This window comes from Cygnus olor, chromosome 2 (genome assembly GCF_009769625.2).
Source record: "Cygnus olor isolate bCygOlo1 chromosome 2, bCygOlo1.pri.v2, whole genome shotgun sequence".
In the NCBI taxonomy this organism is placed as follows: Eukaryota; Metazoa; Chordata; class Aves; order Anseriformes; family Anatidae; genus Cygnus; species Cygnus olor.
The window spans coordinates 159,909,739-159,925,492 of record NC_049170.1 but is presented as its reverse complement, the minus strand read 5'-3'; the positions used below and the strand labels follow the sequence as shown (position 1 = coordinate 159,925,492).

The 15,754-nt window shown below is 55.8% G+C and overlaps 1 protein-coding gene across 5 annotated transcripts in view; it reads left to right on the top strand.

The window, feature by feature from the left end:
- The window catches only part of ARHGAP39 (Rho GTPase activating protein 39), a 99,764-nt gene that overhangs the window by 66,244 nt on the left and 17,766 nt on the right, over positions 1–15,754 (top strand). For all 5 annotated transcript variants that reach the window (XM_040547476.1, XM_040547477.1, XM_040547478.1 and 2 more), the window contains exon 2: positions 4,346–4,780. In XM_040547476.1, coding sequence (XP_040403410.1) covers positions 4,346–4,780 — 435 coding nt within the window. The remainder of the gene's footprint in view (positions 1–4,345; positions 4,781–15,754) is intronic.

Sequence of the window (15,754 nt, the reverse complement as noted above, 5' to 3'; positions counted from 1 at the left end):
TCCTCCCTGCCCCATGAGTGACGACAGCAGCTTTGCAGGGACCTGGAGTTATTTTTTGGGTTCGCCCAGGGACCGTCCGTCACCATGGTCAACATCAGCAGGATGCAGGGGGACTGGGATCGAGGTTTCCTGGCGTTTTGGGGCTGATCGAGGTTTCCTGGTGTTTTGGGGCTGCTGACCCCGAAGTTTGGTAACCCCATCCCATTCAAAGCATTTTTGCTCTAGCAAGATGCGCTGCGTGGCCAACCCCGATTTTTTCCATCTCCCTCTGCCAGGCCGCTTAGTGAGGAAGTGTTGCACCTTTCAGGTTAATGATGTCTTTTCATAAAAATATTCATTGGCACTGAAACCACCGGTGTGGGAACAAGCCCTCGCTCCAAGTGCTTTGATATTCTGCTATCTGCTGTCTGCCCGCAGCTGGTGCTGCGTTACTGCTGACACTCGGCAGTTCTCTGTCCACGCTGCTCTGGCGCTCATCAGCCAGGGCTTTCTAAGGTTTGGCACTGAGGAACTGTCTCTGGTGGCTGAAACAATTTTTAAGTAAAGCAAATTTTAAGTAAAACACATTTGAAGTAAAACACATTTTAAGTGAAGCAAATTTTAAGCAAAGCATTCCTGCAGAATGCCATGTGCGTAACGAACCCAATTGTGCTGCTCGGAGGTAGAGAATCAAAGCACCATGGCATAGGTTATTATTTTTATTTATTTGTTTATTTTAAGGGTGGGAATGAGGTGGGAATGGTCTCCTCAGCAGAACTGCATAGATTTGGGTTCCCGGTCATATTTTGATCACAGCAGTGATCTCTGTGGGGTGAGATGGGGTGATGACAGGAGCAGGGCACTTCAGGGAGCCCTCACTCTGCTGGGGCAGGCTGGGGTCAGCTCTCCAAAACCACTGCAAGGGCTGGGGACTGTGTTGGGTGTGCTGGTGCTGTTGGCCTGAAGCATCGTGTCCGTGTAGAGTTGGCACTTCTGGATGTAGTTGGGCGCTTTCGGGTGTAGTTGGGTGCTTTGGGGTGTAGTTGGGTGCTTCTGCCTGTAGTTGGGTGCTTCTGTGTGTAGTTGGGTGCTTCTGGGTGTAGTTGGGCACTTCTGAGTGTAGTTGGGTGCTTTGGGGTGTAGTTGGGCACTTCTGGGTGTAATTGGGTGCTTCTGGGTGTAGCTGGGTGCTTTGGGTTGTAGTTGGGCACTTCTGGGGGTAGTTGGGCGCTTCTGGGTGTAGTTGGGCACTTCAGAGTATAGTTGGGCACTTTGGGTTGTAGTTGCACGATTCAGGATGTAGTTGGGCACTTCAGGGTGTAATTGGGTGCTTCGGGTTGTAGTTGAGTGCTTCAGGGTGTAGTTGGGCACTTTGGGTTGTAGTTGGGTGCTTTGGGTTGTAGTTGGGTGCTTCTTTGTGTAGTTGGATGCTTCTGGGTGCAGTTGGGTGCTTCTGGATGTAGTTGGGTGCTTTGGGGTGTAGTTTGCTCCTTCTCGGGGTCTGTTAATGGGTGGCGAGCAGCCTGCTGCATGGCAGGCGAGCATCCCCGGCACCAAGCAGTCACCTGGGGGCTGCCAGGAAAATGTCACTTTAAGTGGAGTCTGCTTGGAAATGGGCTGATTTAAGAGGAACGGCCCCTCCGGCTCCTTCCCCCTCTTGCCATGGGTCGCTTCCTTCTCCATGAGACACGCGCACAGCATCGACCCGGTCTCCTGACCCCGTTGTGCTCTGGTACAGAAAGATGCTGGCTCAGCTGTTTTTCCCCTCGTAACTGCAATTATCAATAAATCCCATGTCATTTTAAGTGTGAAATACGTTGGAATTTAAGCTACTCGTAATTGGATTGGCTCGGCGCGTAATTGCCACGGTGTCACGAGCTTTCCGGCACGCGTCGTGGCATCGCCCCATCCCTAGGGAAGTACAGGGTGAGCATCCTCGCCTGAAATGGCAAGAGGAGGCTGCCGTGGCTCGAAGATTCGTTGGTTCTTGTGGCCTTCTGAAAAACGTTACCGAGCTGAAATGAGCCCAGGGTTCACCTCAGCTGGCTCTGTGCTCTCAGAAATTGAACCTGTGCATCAGTCAGGCTCCATTTCGGGTCAGCACAGGGAGTTAGGGCTTTGGGGTGAGTCCCCGGGCTTTTCGGAGCCTTCCCAGTGGGTCTGAGGGTCCCCAAGCCTCTTTCCCTGCAATGCACCACTTATAAACTCCTCTAAGCCAACAGCAGGCAGGTCTGCGCTCCCGTGGGCTATACCCGATGGGCTGGCAGCCGACTTCCCTGCTCCACGGCACGGAGGATTTGGGTGGATTTGGTAAATAACGGTGGTGATTCCAGGCTGAGCCTGTGCCTGGCACCCAGACGAGTTGTGCTGCACCCGTACCCGTGATCCCACCGCCGTCGTGCCGTACCGGCACCTCAGCAATGCCCCAGTACTCAGTGGGTTTAGCCCTGAAATTTGCACTTCTGGGGAAAAATCACAACGTGGGAGGATTTTTGCAAAGCTCAAGACAGGATCCAGAAGAATTCAGGCTGGTGCTGGAGCCCTGTCCCCACGTCCTGTGGATTTCTTCTCCAAACCTGCCATTGCACCCAAGCTCCCCGGTCCACAGCTGTGCCTGGCAGCCCCCCCGGGACCGTGGATATTGTCCTGCGCTTGGGCAGGGGAATTGCGATCACAAAACCACAGGGGCAGAGAATCAAGGTTGGGGGCTCCTCTGGGTGCCCCCCACCCCATCAGGGCCCCGCCAACTGGTGCCCAGCCCCACGTCCAGGCAGGTTCGGAGATCTCCAAGGAGACCCCACGACCCCTCTTTTCTTTTGGGGCGCTGCCGGGATTTATGGCTTACGGCCCCACTGCTTTGCTGGTGCTGCTGGGCCAGAGCAGGGCTTCATCTTCAAGCCACGTGGGGTTCCTCATGTGTCCCCACGATGGTTTGGAGCTCTGGCCTCCCGTTTCACCGCGGGCTCACTGCTCCTGTCCAGGTGCACGCACGGGTTGTCCAGTGCTGATGTCAATCCGAGGCCAAAATCCCAGAAATGAGAAGTGCTGCACCATGCCAGGACCCAAATTAAAGTGTTCAGTGGAGACCTGGACAAAATGTTGGACTCCACAAAGCTGGAAGTGGCCTCCAGCTTTACGGTGGCGCTGCACCGAGGCTGCGCACGAGGCTGCAGCCTTCTCACAACCTCCTTCCTTCACAGCACTCAGACTGGCGAACGTAGATGAGCACAAATCCCACGTAAGGACTTTTCATTAATAAGGACATCCCCTTTATCTTTTTACTTAAGCCCACAAAAAAAGGAAGAGTTTGAATAAAACATGGCTGGCTGTAAGCCTCAGCATCCTCTGGATTAGCAAAAGGTGATTCCTGCAGTACTTGGGGTAATCTGAAAAGTTGGTGATTACAAGTTAATTAAATCTGCTTTCATGTTTCTGCACCCAAGCCCCACTTTGCCATTTAAACACCCCACTTTGAGCACATTCAGCTCATGGTGTGGGGCACAGAGTGGTGGCAGGATGCCTGCACTGTGTTTTCTGCTCCGTATTTTGGTGAGGAGCCCTGTAACCCAAGCAGGGGCCCAACGCAAGACCCGCTCCTCCTTTAACAGAGGTGGGCAGGGTCGGGTCTGTTGGGTCCCTCTGGTTCAGGCACTGAGGCAGCTCCTGGTTTTCACCGGCATGCATCACGGTGTGGTGGGGCGCTTACTGAAGTTGGGACTTGTGCCGGAGGTGGGAAGTGGTGCAGAGGTGGGATGTGGTGCAGAAGTGGGATGTGGTCCAGAGGTGGGATGCGCACTGGAGGTGGGATAACGCTCCAGAGATGGGATGTGGTCCAGAAATGGGAAGTGGTCCAGATGTAGGATGCACACTGGAGGTAGGATAATGCTCTAGAGGTGAGATAACGCTCCAGAGGTGGGATGTGCGCTGCAGAGCCGTGCCGTATGTGGCCATGTGTCTTGCAGTCGGGATGCAGAGCAGGGATCCCAGCAGAACAACACAGGAGCTTGTGCCTCCGCCTTGGCACTGCCAAATCTGGCCATGGGCACCTGCGTGGCTGCTCTGGCAGGGCTGGAGCCAACATCCATGAGCTTTCCGTGGGGGAACGCTGCCGGGCTTGGCTGGTTCTGAGGCGCTCATCTCCGAATGGTGTGAGACGAGGAGGGCAAAGCCACAAGCTGGGGCAAAAGCTGGGGTGCCGTAACATTTCGGCTGGTTCATGGATCAGCTGAACTCCCCTGGGAGGTGAAAACCAGGGGCCCGGTGTGTAGCCCTTTGCAAATAAACACCTCGTTAGCGTTAATAGCGCCGTGAGCACTGGTGCTGGGAGCACGCTGACGCCTCCCTCTCTCTCCTTGCTCTCCTTCAGGCTGGAATGGGTGGAAATCATCGAGCCTCGGACGCGGGAGCGCATGTACGCCAACCTCATCACGGGGGAGTGCGTGTGGGACCCACCGGCCGGCGTGCGCATCAAGCGCACCAATGAGAACCAGTGGTGGGAGCTCTTCGACCCCAACACCTCCCGCTTCTACTACTACAATGCCACCACGCAGCGGACGGTGTGGCACCGGCCGCAGAACTGCGACATCATCCCCCTGGCCAAGCTGCAGACCCTGAAGCAGAACACGGAGTCGCCGCGAGCCTCCACGGAGAACAGCCCCGGCAGGAGCAGCAATGTCAGCAGGGAGGGCAGCACCAGCTCCTCCCTGGAACAGGAGCTGGAGGGCAGCGAGAAGGTGCCGGAGCAGACGAGGTCGAGCCGGCAGTCGACCCAGTACACCGTGGTGAAGGAGGAAACGGAAAGGTGAGGGCTGCCGGCGATGGGTCAGTGTAGTGCCGCGGGCACGACGCGGGGTTGGGTGCCGGTGCTCAGCACTGTGGAGGGGCAGAGAGCAGGGTCCTGGTCCTGCAGCGGGGAGATAATTCATCAGGCAGCTCCCCTGGCAAGGTCACTGATGCCTCTGTGGTTTACAGTTTGCTCATCCATCAAGCAGTCACTGGAGGAAGAGGTACAGGCACCCGTGGGAGCTGCTCTTCCTCATTAGCGTTGGCTTAGGTGTTCTTTCCTACGGGCAAAATAACTCCCTGGCCTCCAAAACGTGGTGGTGCAGGTTTAAAAGCTTTTTCCCTGTGTGTTCTTCCTCCCCGTGTCTCCCCAGCGCGGTCCCTGCTGCTCCCCTGGGCCTGCGGGTTGGGTTCCTGGTGCAAAGGGGAAGCTGCAGCCCGAGCAGGGAGCTGTGCTTGGTGCCTGAGGTCCAGCCGTGCACGGATGTGCACATCGCAGCGAGACGTTGCTGCTCTGCCTGCTCTGTCTCACGCCCTTACAGCCTGCGGGCTGCAAATCAGGCGGCTCGTCGCTTAACACATTTTTATTCTCTTAAACATCACCCCTCCAAACGTGACCTGCCCATCCTGCTCTCCATCAGTCAGCACGCTGGCACGAGCGAGCCAGCAGCAGCAGGATCCGTCCTCGCGATGCATTTTGCTCCCTCCCTGCTCGCCCGCAGAGCTGGGACAGGGGCCGAGCACACGTCTCCTGACCCCCCATCCCCTCCTTGCACCGACCCCCAGCTCCACTCCACTGCCCCCGTCCCCATCACCCAGTTCCTCCTCCTCCATCTGTCTCGACGCCGTGCAGCTGCAGGTGCTTGCTGAAGACATTCACAATTTATTCTCTGCATCCTTTGCACGAGCTGCACTCGGGGTGGATTTTCCAGCTCCCTGGTGGGCACCCTTCTGGCAAACGAGCTCCTCGGTGCATCGGAGCAGAGTCCAGCTCCCAGCCCCGTGGGAGCCTTGTTTTCTCTTTCATTGTTTCAGACGTTGGACTAGATCATGTTAGAGGTCTTTTCCAACCTAAAAGATTCTATGATTCTATGATTTTCTATTTTTTTTAAGCCGCCCATCGCTAAGACCTCTCCAGGCCTCGTGGCTGCTCCAGGAGCATCCTGAGGTCCTTGGTGCACAGTCACCCCCCATGAAGGGTTACAGGCGATGAGACATTTTGGGGTGTTTTTTCATCTTCCTGCGGACCATGCACACCGTCAGGGGCTTCCAGGGGAAGAAGGAAGCTCCGGCCTCGGCGGCACCATGGATTTGTCACCTCCCTGCGTGCTGCTCGCTGGACTGCAGAAGCCAGGGCGAGTGGCTCAAATCGCTCATCCCACGCGTTCCAGCTCCTCCTCCAGGGCTTCAGCTGTGCGGGGGCATCACGGGGTGCACGGGTGGGAGGAGGACACCGGGGAGCTCGGATCGAGAGGCTTAACCCGCGAGGACCTTCTGCCGCCGCGCCGCGTGGGAGCCGCTGCGTAAACCCGTCCAGGGCAGAAGCCACCTCCTGCCTCAGGGGAGATAAAAATAAATTTATGAAAAAATATCAGGTGCCACTCGAGGGAGCAAATATTGCTGTGCTGTGGGCAATTTCCAGCTGGAGGTGACGTGTTGGTCCCGTTGGGGGTTCAGTCCGTGCCACATCTGGCTCGGGGAAGGGGCGACGCCACGGGCTGAGCCCATGGGGTGCATTTTCAGCAGGGCACCAGGCAAACTGGTTAAAAACACCTGGGTTTGGGTGCTTCTGCGGCTGTCAGAGAAGCCCAGGATGCTGGGCAGGGAGTTTGCTCCGCGGCCGGGGACTTTCCTCGTCAGGAGCTGAGATTTTGATGAGGGAGGGGTGTTTGGCTGCCGACCTGCGGGAAATCCCCTGGGACACCAATGTTCCGACTCCAGAAGTGGCCGGCGCTCCTGGGCCAGGGGTGGATAAAGCCAAACACGAGCTGTGCAAATTAAAAATGGATTTTGGATCATGGTGATGGCAGCTGCGAAGGGCAGCGCCAGCTCAGGCGTTTGTGCCTCGAGCTTCTCAGCGCCCGGGGCCCCTCCGCGTTCTGTTGTTGTTTGTGACCTCGAGCAGCTTGCAGCCACAAGACACAAAAATGTGTGTTTGTGTGCAATGTGCTCATTTTGTGCCCATCTGAGCCCTAAAACGTAGGAGAGCTGCGTCAGGCATGGAGCGTTGCAGCTCCAGGGGCTGGAGATGTGCAGACTCTTGCAGAAGGCAGCAGTGAGTCCTGAGCCTCTTCATACCAGGGGCATAAATAGGACCTCTGTCATGATGTAAATGGTTAAAATAAATGCTTAAAATGCTTAAATAAATGGATAAAGGTGAGAATACTCATCTTCCATTCTTCAAAGATGAGTACAGTGACATTTAGGTTTCTAGATAGCTAACTACTTAGAGCAGGCTTAGCATCATCTTCCATAAATATTTTTTTTCTTTGCCTTGTTGGTGCTGTTTTCTTCTCAACGGGCAGCCAGCTCCCTGGCTTTGAGCACCAAGGTGCCTCCCACCACGACTGTGCTGCTGGCTGGTGTTTGAGCGGTGTCTCCTGTTTTCTGGAGGAATCGGGGTGGTGGACAGGACAAGGGTCATGGTGGAGGCTGCCCCAAGACCCTTCTTTGCAAAGTAAAGGGGAACGAGCTGCGGTGCTAACGATGCTGGGTCTGGCATCGCTTGGTGTGCCGGAGGGGACAACTGGGGATGCTTCGTTTGCAAAGGAGGAAACAAGGAGATGGTTTGTGGGACTGGGGAGGGGTGAAAGTGGGTTTTTGTGGGGTGAGTTGAGTGCGTGCCTTTGCTCAGAGACAGGGCTGAAGTCTCCTACTGGGAGAATTAACAAAGGATGCTTCTCCAGTACTTGGCTTTGCCTCTCATAGGAGAGCCAAGGTTGGAAGGGAGCTCTGGAGGTCACCTGCCTGAATCCTCTGCTCAAAGTTTCATAGCATTGAGTCTTAGACTCATTTCAACAAGGTTTCCCTCCCGAACTCCTCTGGTCTTACAGCGAGGAGCAAGGCTCGAGCAGCTGATCTCAAGGAGCCATCGAGGCTGGGAAAGGCCCTCGGGACTATCAGGTCCAACCTCCAACCCAACCTGCTGGGTCCCAGCCCTACACCACGTCCCTTAGCGCCCGTCCCATCACACCTTGTGCTTGGAGGAGCCCCATGGATGGGGGATTTGGGAACAGGAGCCTCTGGTTTGCCCAGAGGCCACAGTGGCCACCGGGTCCTCAGTGCGGCCAACACGGTCTTCAGGGTCTCGACGGCAGGTTTGTCTGGGTGGTCAGCAGAAGTAGAGTGCTTCCCGGCAGGAATTCCGGCTTGCCCGAGATGTTGCGTTTGCTTCCTTAAAATGGGAACTTTCTCTACAAAGCAGGACGTGGCGGCTCTGAAATACTGACTGGCTTTGTGTCGGGTCACTGGGTTTCGGCACGCTGCGCCTCGGTCCAGCAGGGCCCCAGGACCCACAGGGTGGCTCCCAAGGCCCTAGGGGAGACTGATGAGCAGAGGCACCTTGTCTGAGCCGCCTGGGGAGCTTTCCCTGGACCCCACACAGGAATGGGTATGTCTTCACCCGAATCCCACCTGCTCCATAATGCACCTGCGTTATTTCCCAGGACTTGCCCTTTTCTCACAGGTTTTCCCCCCAGTTCTGAAGCCTGCCTTGTGAGATCCCAAAGACCTTCCTCCCCGACCTCTTGCCTCCAGCAACAGCATGAAGCACGGAAGGCAGAGTGAGCTCTCCCCAGTGTGCCCAGGGCTCTCCCCAGTACACCCAGGGCTCTCCCCAGTACACCCAGGGCTCTCCCCAGTGTGCCCAGGGCTCGCTGGTGCTGGGACCCAGCCTTGGTGTAGGGTCAGGAGGGGTTGCAGGGTTGTAGGATGGGCTTTCTGCTTAAAAACCAGAATTGGCTGAGGCCGTGTGCCGTGTCTGCTCCCAGCCTGGACCCTGGCGGGGAAGGCTTCCCGCAGGAGCCCTGCTCTGAGTTGAGCAGGAAACGCTCTGCTCCTCCTCGCCTCCTCCACCTGCTGGTGTCAGGGGATTTCTGCTCCCGAGGTCTGGAAAACTGCAGGCAGCCGAGGTGGCCTCCCCTCCACGTCCGCTGCAGAGGAGCCCGTGCTGACCCAGAACATGTCCTCTGTGCACGTTCATCCAAAAATGAACATCTCCGTGCTGCCAAAACCCCATTCCCATGGGTTAAGTCCATCCAGGGGCTGCACTACAGCGTGTAGCATGCCAGGGGCTGGGGGCTGCTGCGATGAAATGCTGGGGTCTCGGTTGGCCCTACAGAGTCGCATCTCCCTTCCCACCCCAAAAGGATGCTCCAGGATCCCACCCCAAAACGTGACCTCCTCCGGGACCTCATTCCCCCAGCAGGGCCCGAGGCACCGGAATGGGGATGCTGCCAGCCCGCGGAAGGGAATGCTCAAGGAAATTGCAGTTTTTTCAGCAAACAGGGCTAAAATTGAGATTTTCTCTTTTTGTTTTCTCTCCTCTTGCTTATTGCCTCAGCTCTGTGGCACCCGATGAACGCCATGGGCTCCACGGGGAGATGTTTGCGGGGTGAAGACTGGGGTTTAACCCCCTTCCTCGTGCTGTTTTCAAATATTTGGGGGAAAAATGTCCACATCTGGCATTTCCTTGGGGCAAAGCACTCTGGGGCAAATTGGGGCAAAGCTCTCTGTCCATGTCCTGCTGATTTTTTGTGTTCTTTCTGCACGACGGGCTCGGGGATTAGCTGGGTATCTGTCCAATGTGTGCGCAGGGCGTCCGGCCCAGCGTGCGGTTTACATAACAGCAAAGAAAAACATCTTTTCCCCTTTTTTTTTTTTTAGATGCAGCGGCTGTAATTAAGTGTATGAAGCCTTGCGGTCCAGCGATTAGAGCAGAGGATTAGGCGCTGAGATTTCATTTCTATTCCTGGCTTTGCCACCGAGCTGTGCTATTTCGGGCACGTCACTTTCCCTTGTTTTAAAAATAAAAGCAGCACTCGGAGCCGCTGGGAAGCGGTGCCACCTCCTGTTCCAGGGGGGAGAAGGAAAAAAAAAAAAAAACATGATTAGACATTTTCTTTAGATCTGCTGGAGGTGCAGTCCCCTCTTCCTGGTGCTTTGGGTGTGAGGTGTGGGTTAGTTAGACCAGGGAGGGGCTGGGGGCTCCTCCTGGGGGCTCCCCAAACCCACCTGGCTGTGGGGTTGGGCACAGCTGGGGGGTCCCGGTGGCGCAGGGGGGGACCAGGAGGAGCCTCCGACCTCCTCCACTGCCCGAATCCATCAGTGGCAGGTTTGTCTCCGTGGATCCTGTTGGCAATTCATCAGACGGGGCTTGGGCAGGAGCTGGGGTGGGGGGCGCATGGGGACAGGAGCCGGAGGGGGAGCTCCTCTGGAGCCACTTGAAGTTGATTTTTCCCCTAATTAAGCAGTTTTATTCCCTTGGTAAGGCTCAGGAGTAGCTGTCGGGCTGCGGGCACCCTCCAGGTCCTTGGGTCTGTGGTGGGGATGCGGCGGCACCGTGTGCCAGCCACGGGTAGCGGGGCTGGGTGGACCCAAGGATGCTGCCACGCGTCATGCTGAGAAGGAGGAGGCTGTTCCCTGGGCACGAAGGTGCTGCAAGCCCTGAAGAAGACCAGCTCGTTGGGAAACCACACACACTGCTTACCTGCAGGGGTCCCCTCAGCATGGATGGGCTGCAGCAGCTCCGGGTTTCCTCCTGCAGGGCTGGAAGGGGCACAGGCTCCTTGGGAGCTGCAGCCTCCCAAAAAAAAATTGCCCAAATTTGGGGTAATCCCAAATCCCAAAAAATCTCTGCCAGGGCTTTTGGCCTCATCAGTGCGAGCTCGAATGCAACCACAGCCATTGGAGTAAGCCTGCTGAGAAGACAGACGTCGCCCTGCGTGGGCTGCTAAAACCAGCGCATTCTGCACCTCCCCAGCCCCTCGGAGCCCTGCACGGGCACTGCCGGCGTTTGGGCAGGATGAGAAGGAGGAAAAAGCCCCAATTTTGCCGTTTCTTTCATGGTAAGGAGGTGCTGCTGCGCTCCATGGGTTTGTGCAAGGAGTTTGTGCAATGGGTTGTGCAATGGCTGCTGCAGCAGTAGTTCCAGTTGCATGAACTGTTTAATAGATACTGGGCACCCTCCAATTAACACACTACAATTACAAGCCCACTTCTCCTAGCCCCGTGGCACTCTGACCAGAGGTCTGTTGCGAAACGGCATTGCTGAAACCGCCCGTCCCTGGCTGGCAGGGCGCTGGGTCCCGTCCAGGCTCGGTTTGGGCTGCTGGAGGCAGGGGTGCTGGACAGCTTCCAGTGGCATTGCCTGCAGCGAGTGGGTGCGATGGCTCCGGTGGGATTCGGACCTGCAGCATCAGCAGGGCTGAGTGGGTCCCCAGCGCCCCGAAAGTCCCCTCAAGCACCAAGGAGGCTGAAACCACCTGGCAGCGTTGCGAGGACCCTGATCTAGAGCGAAGTCACTTGTTAAAGTGTCTTCCACCTCTGGAAGGTGGGAATTGTCCTGGTTCTTGCTCTGCCCCATTTGCAGTGGATATGTCGCTGACCCTGCAGAACCTCGCTCAGCACCCGCATGGGGATGGCACAGCTGGTGACAACGTGGTCCCCTCTCCACCACTCTGCCATTCACTGCCCTGCCCTCTGGGGTCACCTAGGTTGGAAAAGACCTTCAAGATCCCCAAGTCCAACCATCGGCTTGACCTATGGCGTCCCATGGCTAAACCACCTCCTCGCCTTGAGTCCATCTGGAGCTGCAGCTGGATGGGGACAGCAGCACGGGGACAGCAGCACGGGGACAGCAGGACGGGGACAGCAGGACACCCTCCCTTGTTGGCATGCTGCTGCACTGCCTCCTCCGAGAGGAGCCGAATGGTGCAGGGGGGAGCATTAAGAGCAGAGCCACTCGCTCTGATTTCAGCACACACGAACGAGAGCTGCTGGAAGCGTGGAGCTGGCGGGAGGGCTCCAGGCAGGCTTGCCAGGTTGTTAGTATTTAAGCAGCAGCATTGTTCGGTCCCTGCTGGCCTGGCTTCCATGGGCAGCAGTGCGTGGAGCACTTGTCCCCTACGAACCGCTCTCCAAGGTTTTTAGCCCGCACCTTAAGAGCTGTGCTGAGCACAGGTCAGACCGACACGGGGCACAGTGCTTTCGGCAATACCCGCCTCTGTCCGGTGACTCAGAGCTCGCTTCTGCTCTCACACAGCCTCCCCACTGCTGTGTGAGCAAAAAAAAAGAGAAGGGCTTTGCTGAGGGGGCTTCACAGACCGGCACCAGCCTGACCTGGGCTTGGGCACAGGGAGGCGCGTGCGGGCACTGGTCTCGGTACCCTCGTGGGGATGATCAAAGACCCTTGGTTACTCCAGAAGATCAAACAGCCTCTCTTTGTCTGGAGAGGTCGTGGGGGTCTCCTCCTTGGAGAGCTTCAGAAGCCGCCTGGACTTGGTGGTCCTGGGTGACCCAGCTGCAGTGGCCCTGCTTGAGGAGAAGGCTTGGACCGGACGGACCTGGAGGAGCCTCCAGCCTCAGCCATTCCCTGAGCCCCCTCTGGAGTTATCATGGGTGAAACAAAACTTCATGGTTTGATGTCTGTGAGCTTCAGCTTCCCTCCTCCGTGCCTCAGCACCTTCGTGCTCCCGAGCTGCCCGCCTGGCGTAAGCCCACCACCGCTCACCTTTCTCCTGAACGTTCCCAGATTTTCTCCTGCTGTGGCATGGTGTTTCTTTCCAATGGGAGCAAGACCTCAGCTTTAGAAGCGCAGGTCCACTTCCTTGGTCTCGGCAGCATACGTGCTGTCACCTCGTGTCATCTCTTTGTTGGGAATAATGCGTGTGACCTTCGCGACAGCAGCAGAGGGGTGAATTTTCAGCTCCTGGGAGACGCAGAAGAGCAGAGGGAGCGTCTCAGATGCTCCACCGCTGCCCGCAGCCCACCCCTGCAGCCTGTAACTCGCGGCATTGTGGATGGATTCGATATCTGCCTTCAGTCCCCTTGGCAGCTCAGTAGCAAGAGCTGATTGCTGCGATAACGAACTCAGACTCATCAGCAACACCGCACCGACTGTACTCCGGGGCTGCTCTGCCGGTGGGATGGGGCCGAAGATCCAGGAGATCTCCAGGAGATCTTGATCTCAGCACCTTGCCGGGCATTTCTGGACCATGAGCTTGCTTAGAGCATGGATGGCGTGTCAGCAAGACCCTGCCTGGGGTTTTAATCCATTTATTGCAGAGGAGGAGATGGCAGCTTCCAAAAACTTTCTTTAAAGATTTCGAGGTGTTAGGGGTGCCAAGTCAGCATGCTGAGCTGTTTCATCTCTCCAGCCCCATGGGCTGTCCTGGCTCCTGGGCACCTCGTGGGGCTCCATTTGTGGTGCAGAAGCTCTGGAACGCTCTGTTATTGTAGGTATATGGAAGAACAAAGGCGGTGCTGTGCCGTGTGCTCTGCTCAAAACACCAAGCCGGGAGCAGCCAGTGCCGATGGCAAACCTCTCCTTCTTCATCCTCAGCTGCTTCATCCGTGTTTGGAATCCAGGCGTGAACAAGCTCCATCACCTACAAGCTCACACACCCTCACCTTGCGCCTCCATCCGGCACCACCAGAAGCACGAAAGCTGCATAACCGTGGCTGCTGGGGCAGCCTCTGCAGTATTTGCAGGACCTTTGCTCCGAGTGGTTGGAAACCAGCTGGAATTCGTGCGCGGCTCCTCAGACCTCCTGGCAGGTGGGCACGAGTAGAAATGCAAGCCTGGGGAGCCCGGGTCCCATCCCCACCTTGCTCCTGGAGTCCTGGTCAGGACAGAAGGTTTGCCCTGAGATGCAAGGAAACACTTGGTGCCCTTTATTTGCAAGTACCTGGAAAAATGTAAGGCTGGAAGGGACAGCTGATGATCAGGTGATTTTTTGCGTAATTTTTTTTGGAAGGGAAGGGACGAGGTGAGGGATGCAGCGGGTGGCAGGCGTTTGGAATGTGTTGCTGTGGGAGGTGGATAGTGCTGCGCTTTCAGGAAGGGATTAAACAAATCCCAGGCAACCAGTCCATAGACATTTCTGAAGTGGGTTCCTTGGAGGACACCTCCCTGCTGATGACCCTAACGCAGGGACCAGGTGCTGGGGGGCACCTTGGGACTGCAGGCGGTGACCAAGGTCGCAAGGTCTCCATAAACAGCTTACCTCACCGCCACCACTTGAAGCTGAGCACTGGGCTGGAGGCAGCGTGGCGTGGGCCCAGGAGGACTTCTCGTGTCTTATAGACCTTTCCAGAAGGTCCATAGAGTGCAGGAAGCAGGGCAAGTTGAGAACTTTCTGTGTAAGGAAACTAGGGTGGTCCTGAGGTCTGGGGTTCCTGAGGAAACCTGGAGAAATGTCAGTTTGCTCTGAGGGTCTTCCCCTTAGAATCATAGAACAGAACCATGGAACAGAACCACATAGGTTGGAAAAGGCCTCTGAGATCAAGTCCAACTGCTCACCTGGCATTACCATGTCTACCACTAAACCACGTCCATGTCCTTGCTCAGCTTCAATTCCCAGTTCATGCGTTCAGGAGTTGGAATTTTCATGCTTTTCAGGAGTTGGACCCGATGATGCTTGTGGGTCCCTTGGCACATTCTGTGATTCTAAGAACTTGCCTGAAGGTCTTCTTGAACTTGAACTTCCTTGAGGTCTTCTTGACCTTGAAATTCTTTGAGGTCTTCTGGACCTTGAAATTCCATGAGGTCTTTTGGACCTTGAACTTCCTTAAGGTCTTCTTGACCTTGAACTTCCTTGAGGTCTTATGGACCTTGAGTTTCTTTGAGGTCTTCTGGACCTAGAGCTTCCATGAGGTCTTCTTGACCGTGAGCTTCCTGGAGGTCTTCTCCCAACAACCACTGCCATAAAACTCAGGTATTTTTTCTGCAGTTCTTTGGGAAGCTTCCTGAGCATCGGTCCCCTTCCATCAAACCTACCGAGGCTCTGCCCACTGTGGAGGAGCTACTGCAGTCATGGATCTGGGTACAGCATGATAAGCAAGAGCTGGAGCCTTTCTCTTGAGAAGAGGCTGAGTGTCACGAAAGAGGAGGCGTGTGCCTTCACATGCGTTGTAGAGGGAAAAGGGATTAAGCAATTCAACACAGTCATAATTTCAGGGCTCAGAAGTCTCATTAAAATTAGCTTCGACAGAAGCTTAATTTTATTGCCACTTACTTGAATAAATTCTTTGAGGTCTATCCTATTAGGAAGATTTGTTTTCTTCTCCTGAAACCAACATCTGATCTGAATTTTATTAACGCAAGCGCCTTAATGTGTACGTAGGGTTCGTTAATGCGGCAGCTTAGAAAACTGCTCAGAAGGAAGTTATTTCTCCAGATGTTTGCTGTTACGTTCTGATGCGGATCAAATGTCTAATAATTTGCATGGCGCACGAGTTGCTGCGTGTTTTGCAAATGAGCCTGATGATTTGCACATCCCTCAGCAGAGATAAGGCAAAAAGACCTTTCCTGTGCTCCCCGAGCAAATACCGGCCATAAGTAGGAGCAATATTGGAACGCGTTGCCCTTTGACAAAGACTAATAACATGGCTAACGACCACGGGAGGGGCACGGCGTGCACATGAGAATGCTGGGGAAGCCCGAACCCCAGGGGAGTGAGGACCAAGAGCTGGGTCTGGGTTGCAGGAGAGGCTTTAAGCCGGTGCTGGTCCAGAAAGCAGGGTGTGATTCGATGTCCCACATCTCCACGTGTTCTTCTCCGTGTTCCTCAAGTGAACACACTCAGGGAAGGTGTCTCGGGGAGTAGGTTTGTAGCTGCTGGTGCCGCCACCTTCCCATCTTCTGCCCAGTGCTCTGCAGGCTCCGCTGTGCCCCCAGGCACCAGAACAACCAGCTGCAATGTGGTAAATGAAAATGTGCCCAAAAAAGGCTTTTTCTGTCACTCGCCCCTTCCCCCTGCGTTGGCTTTGGCCA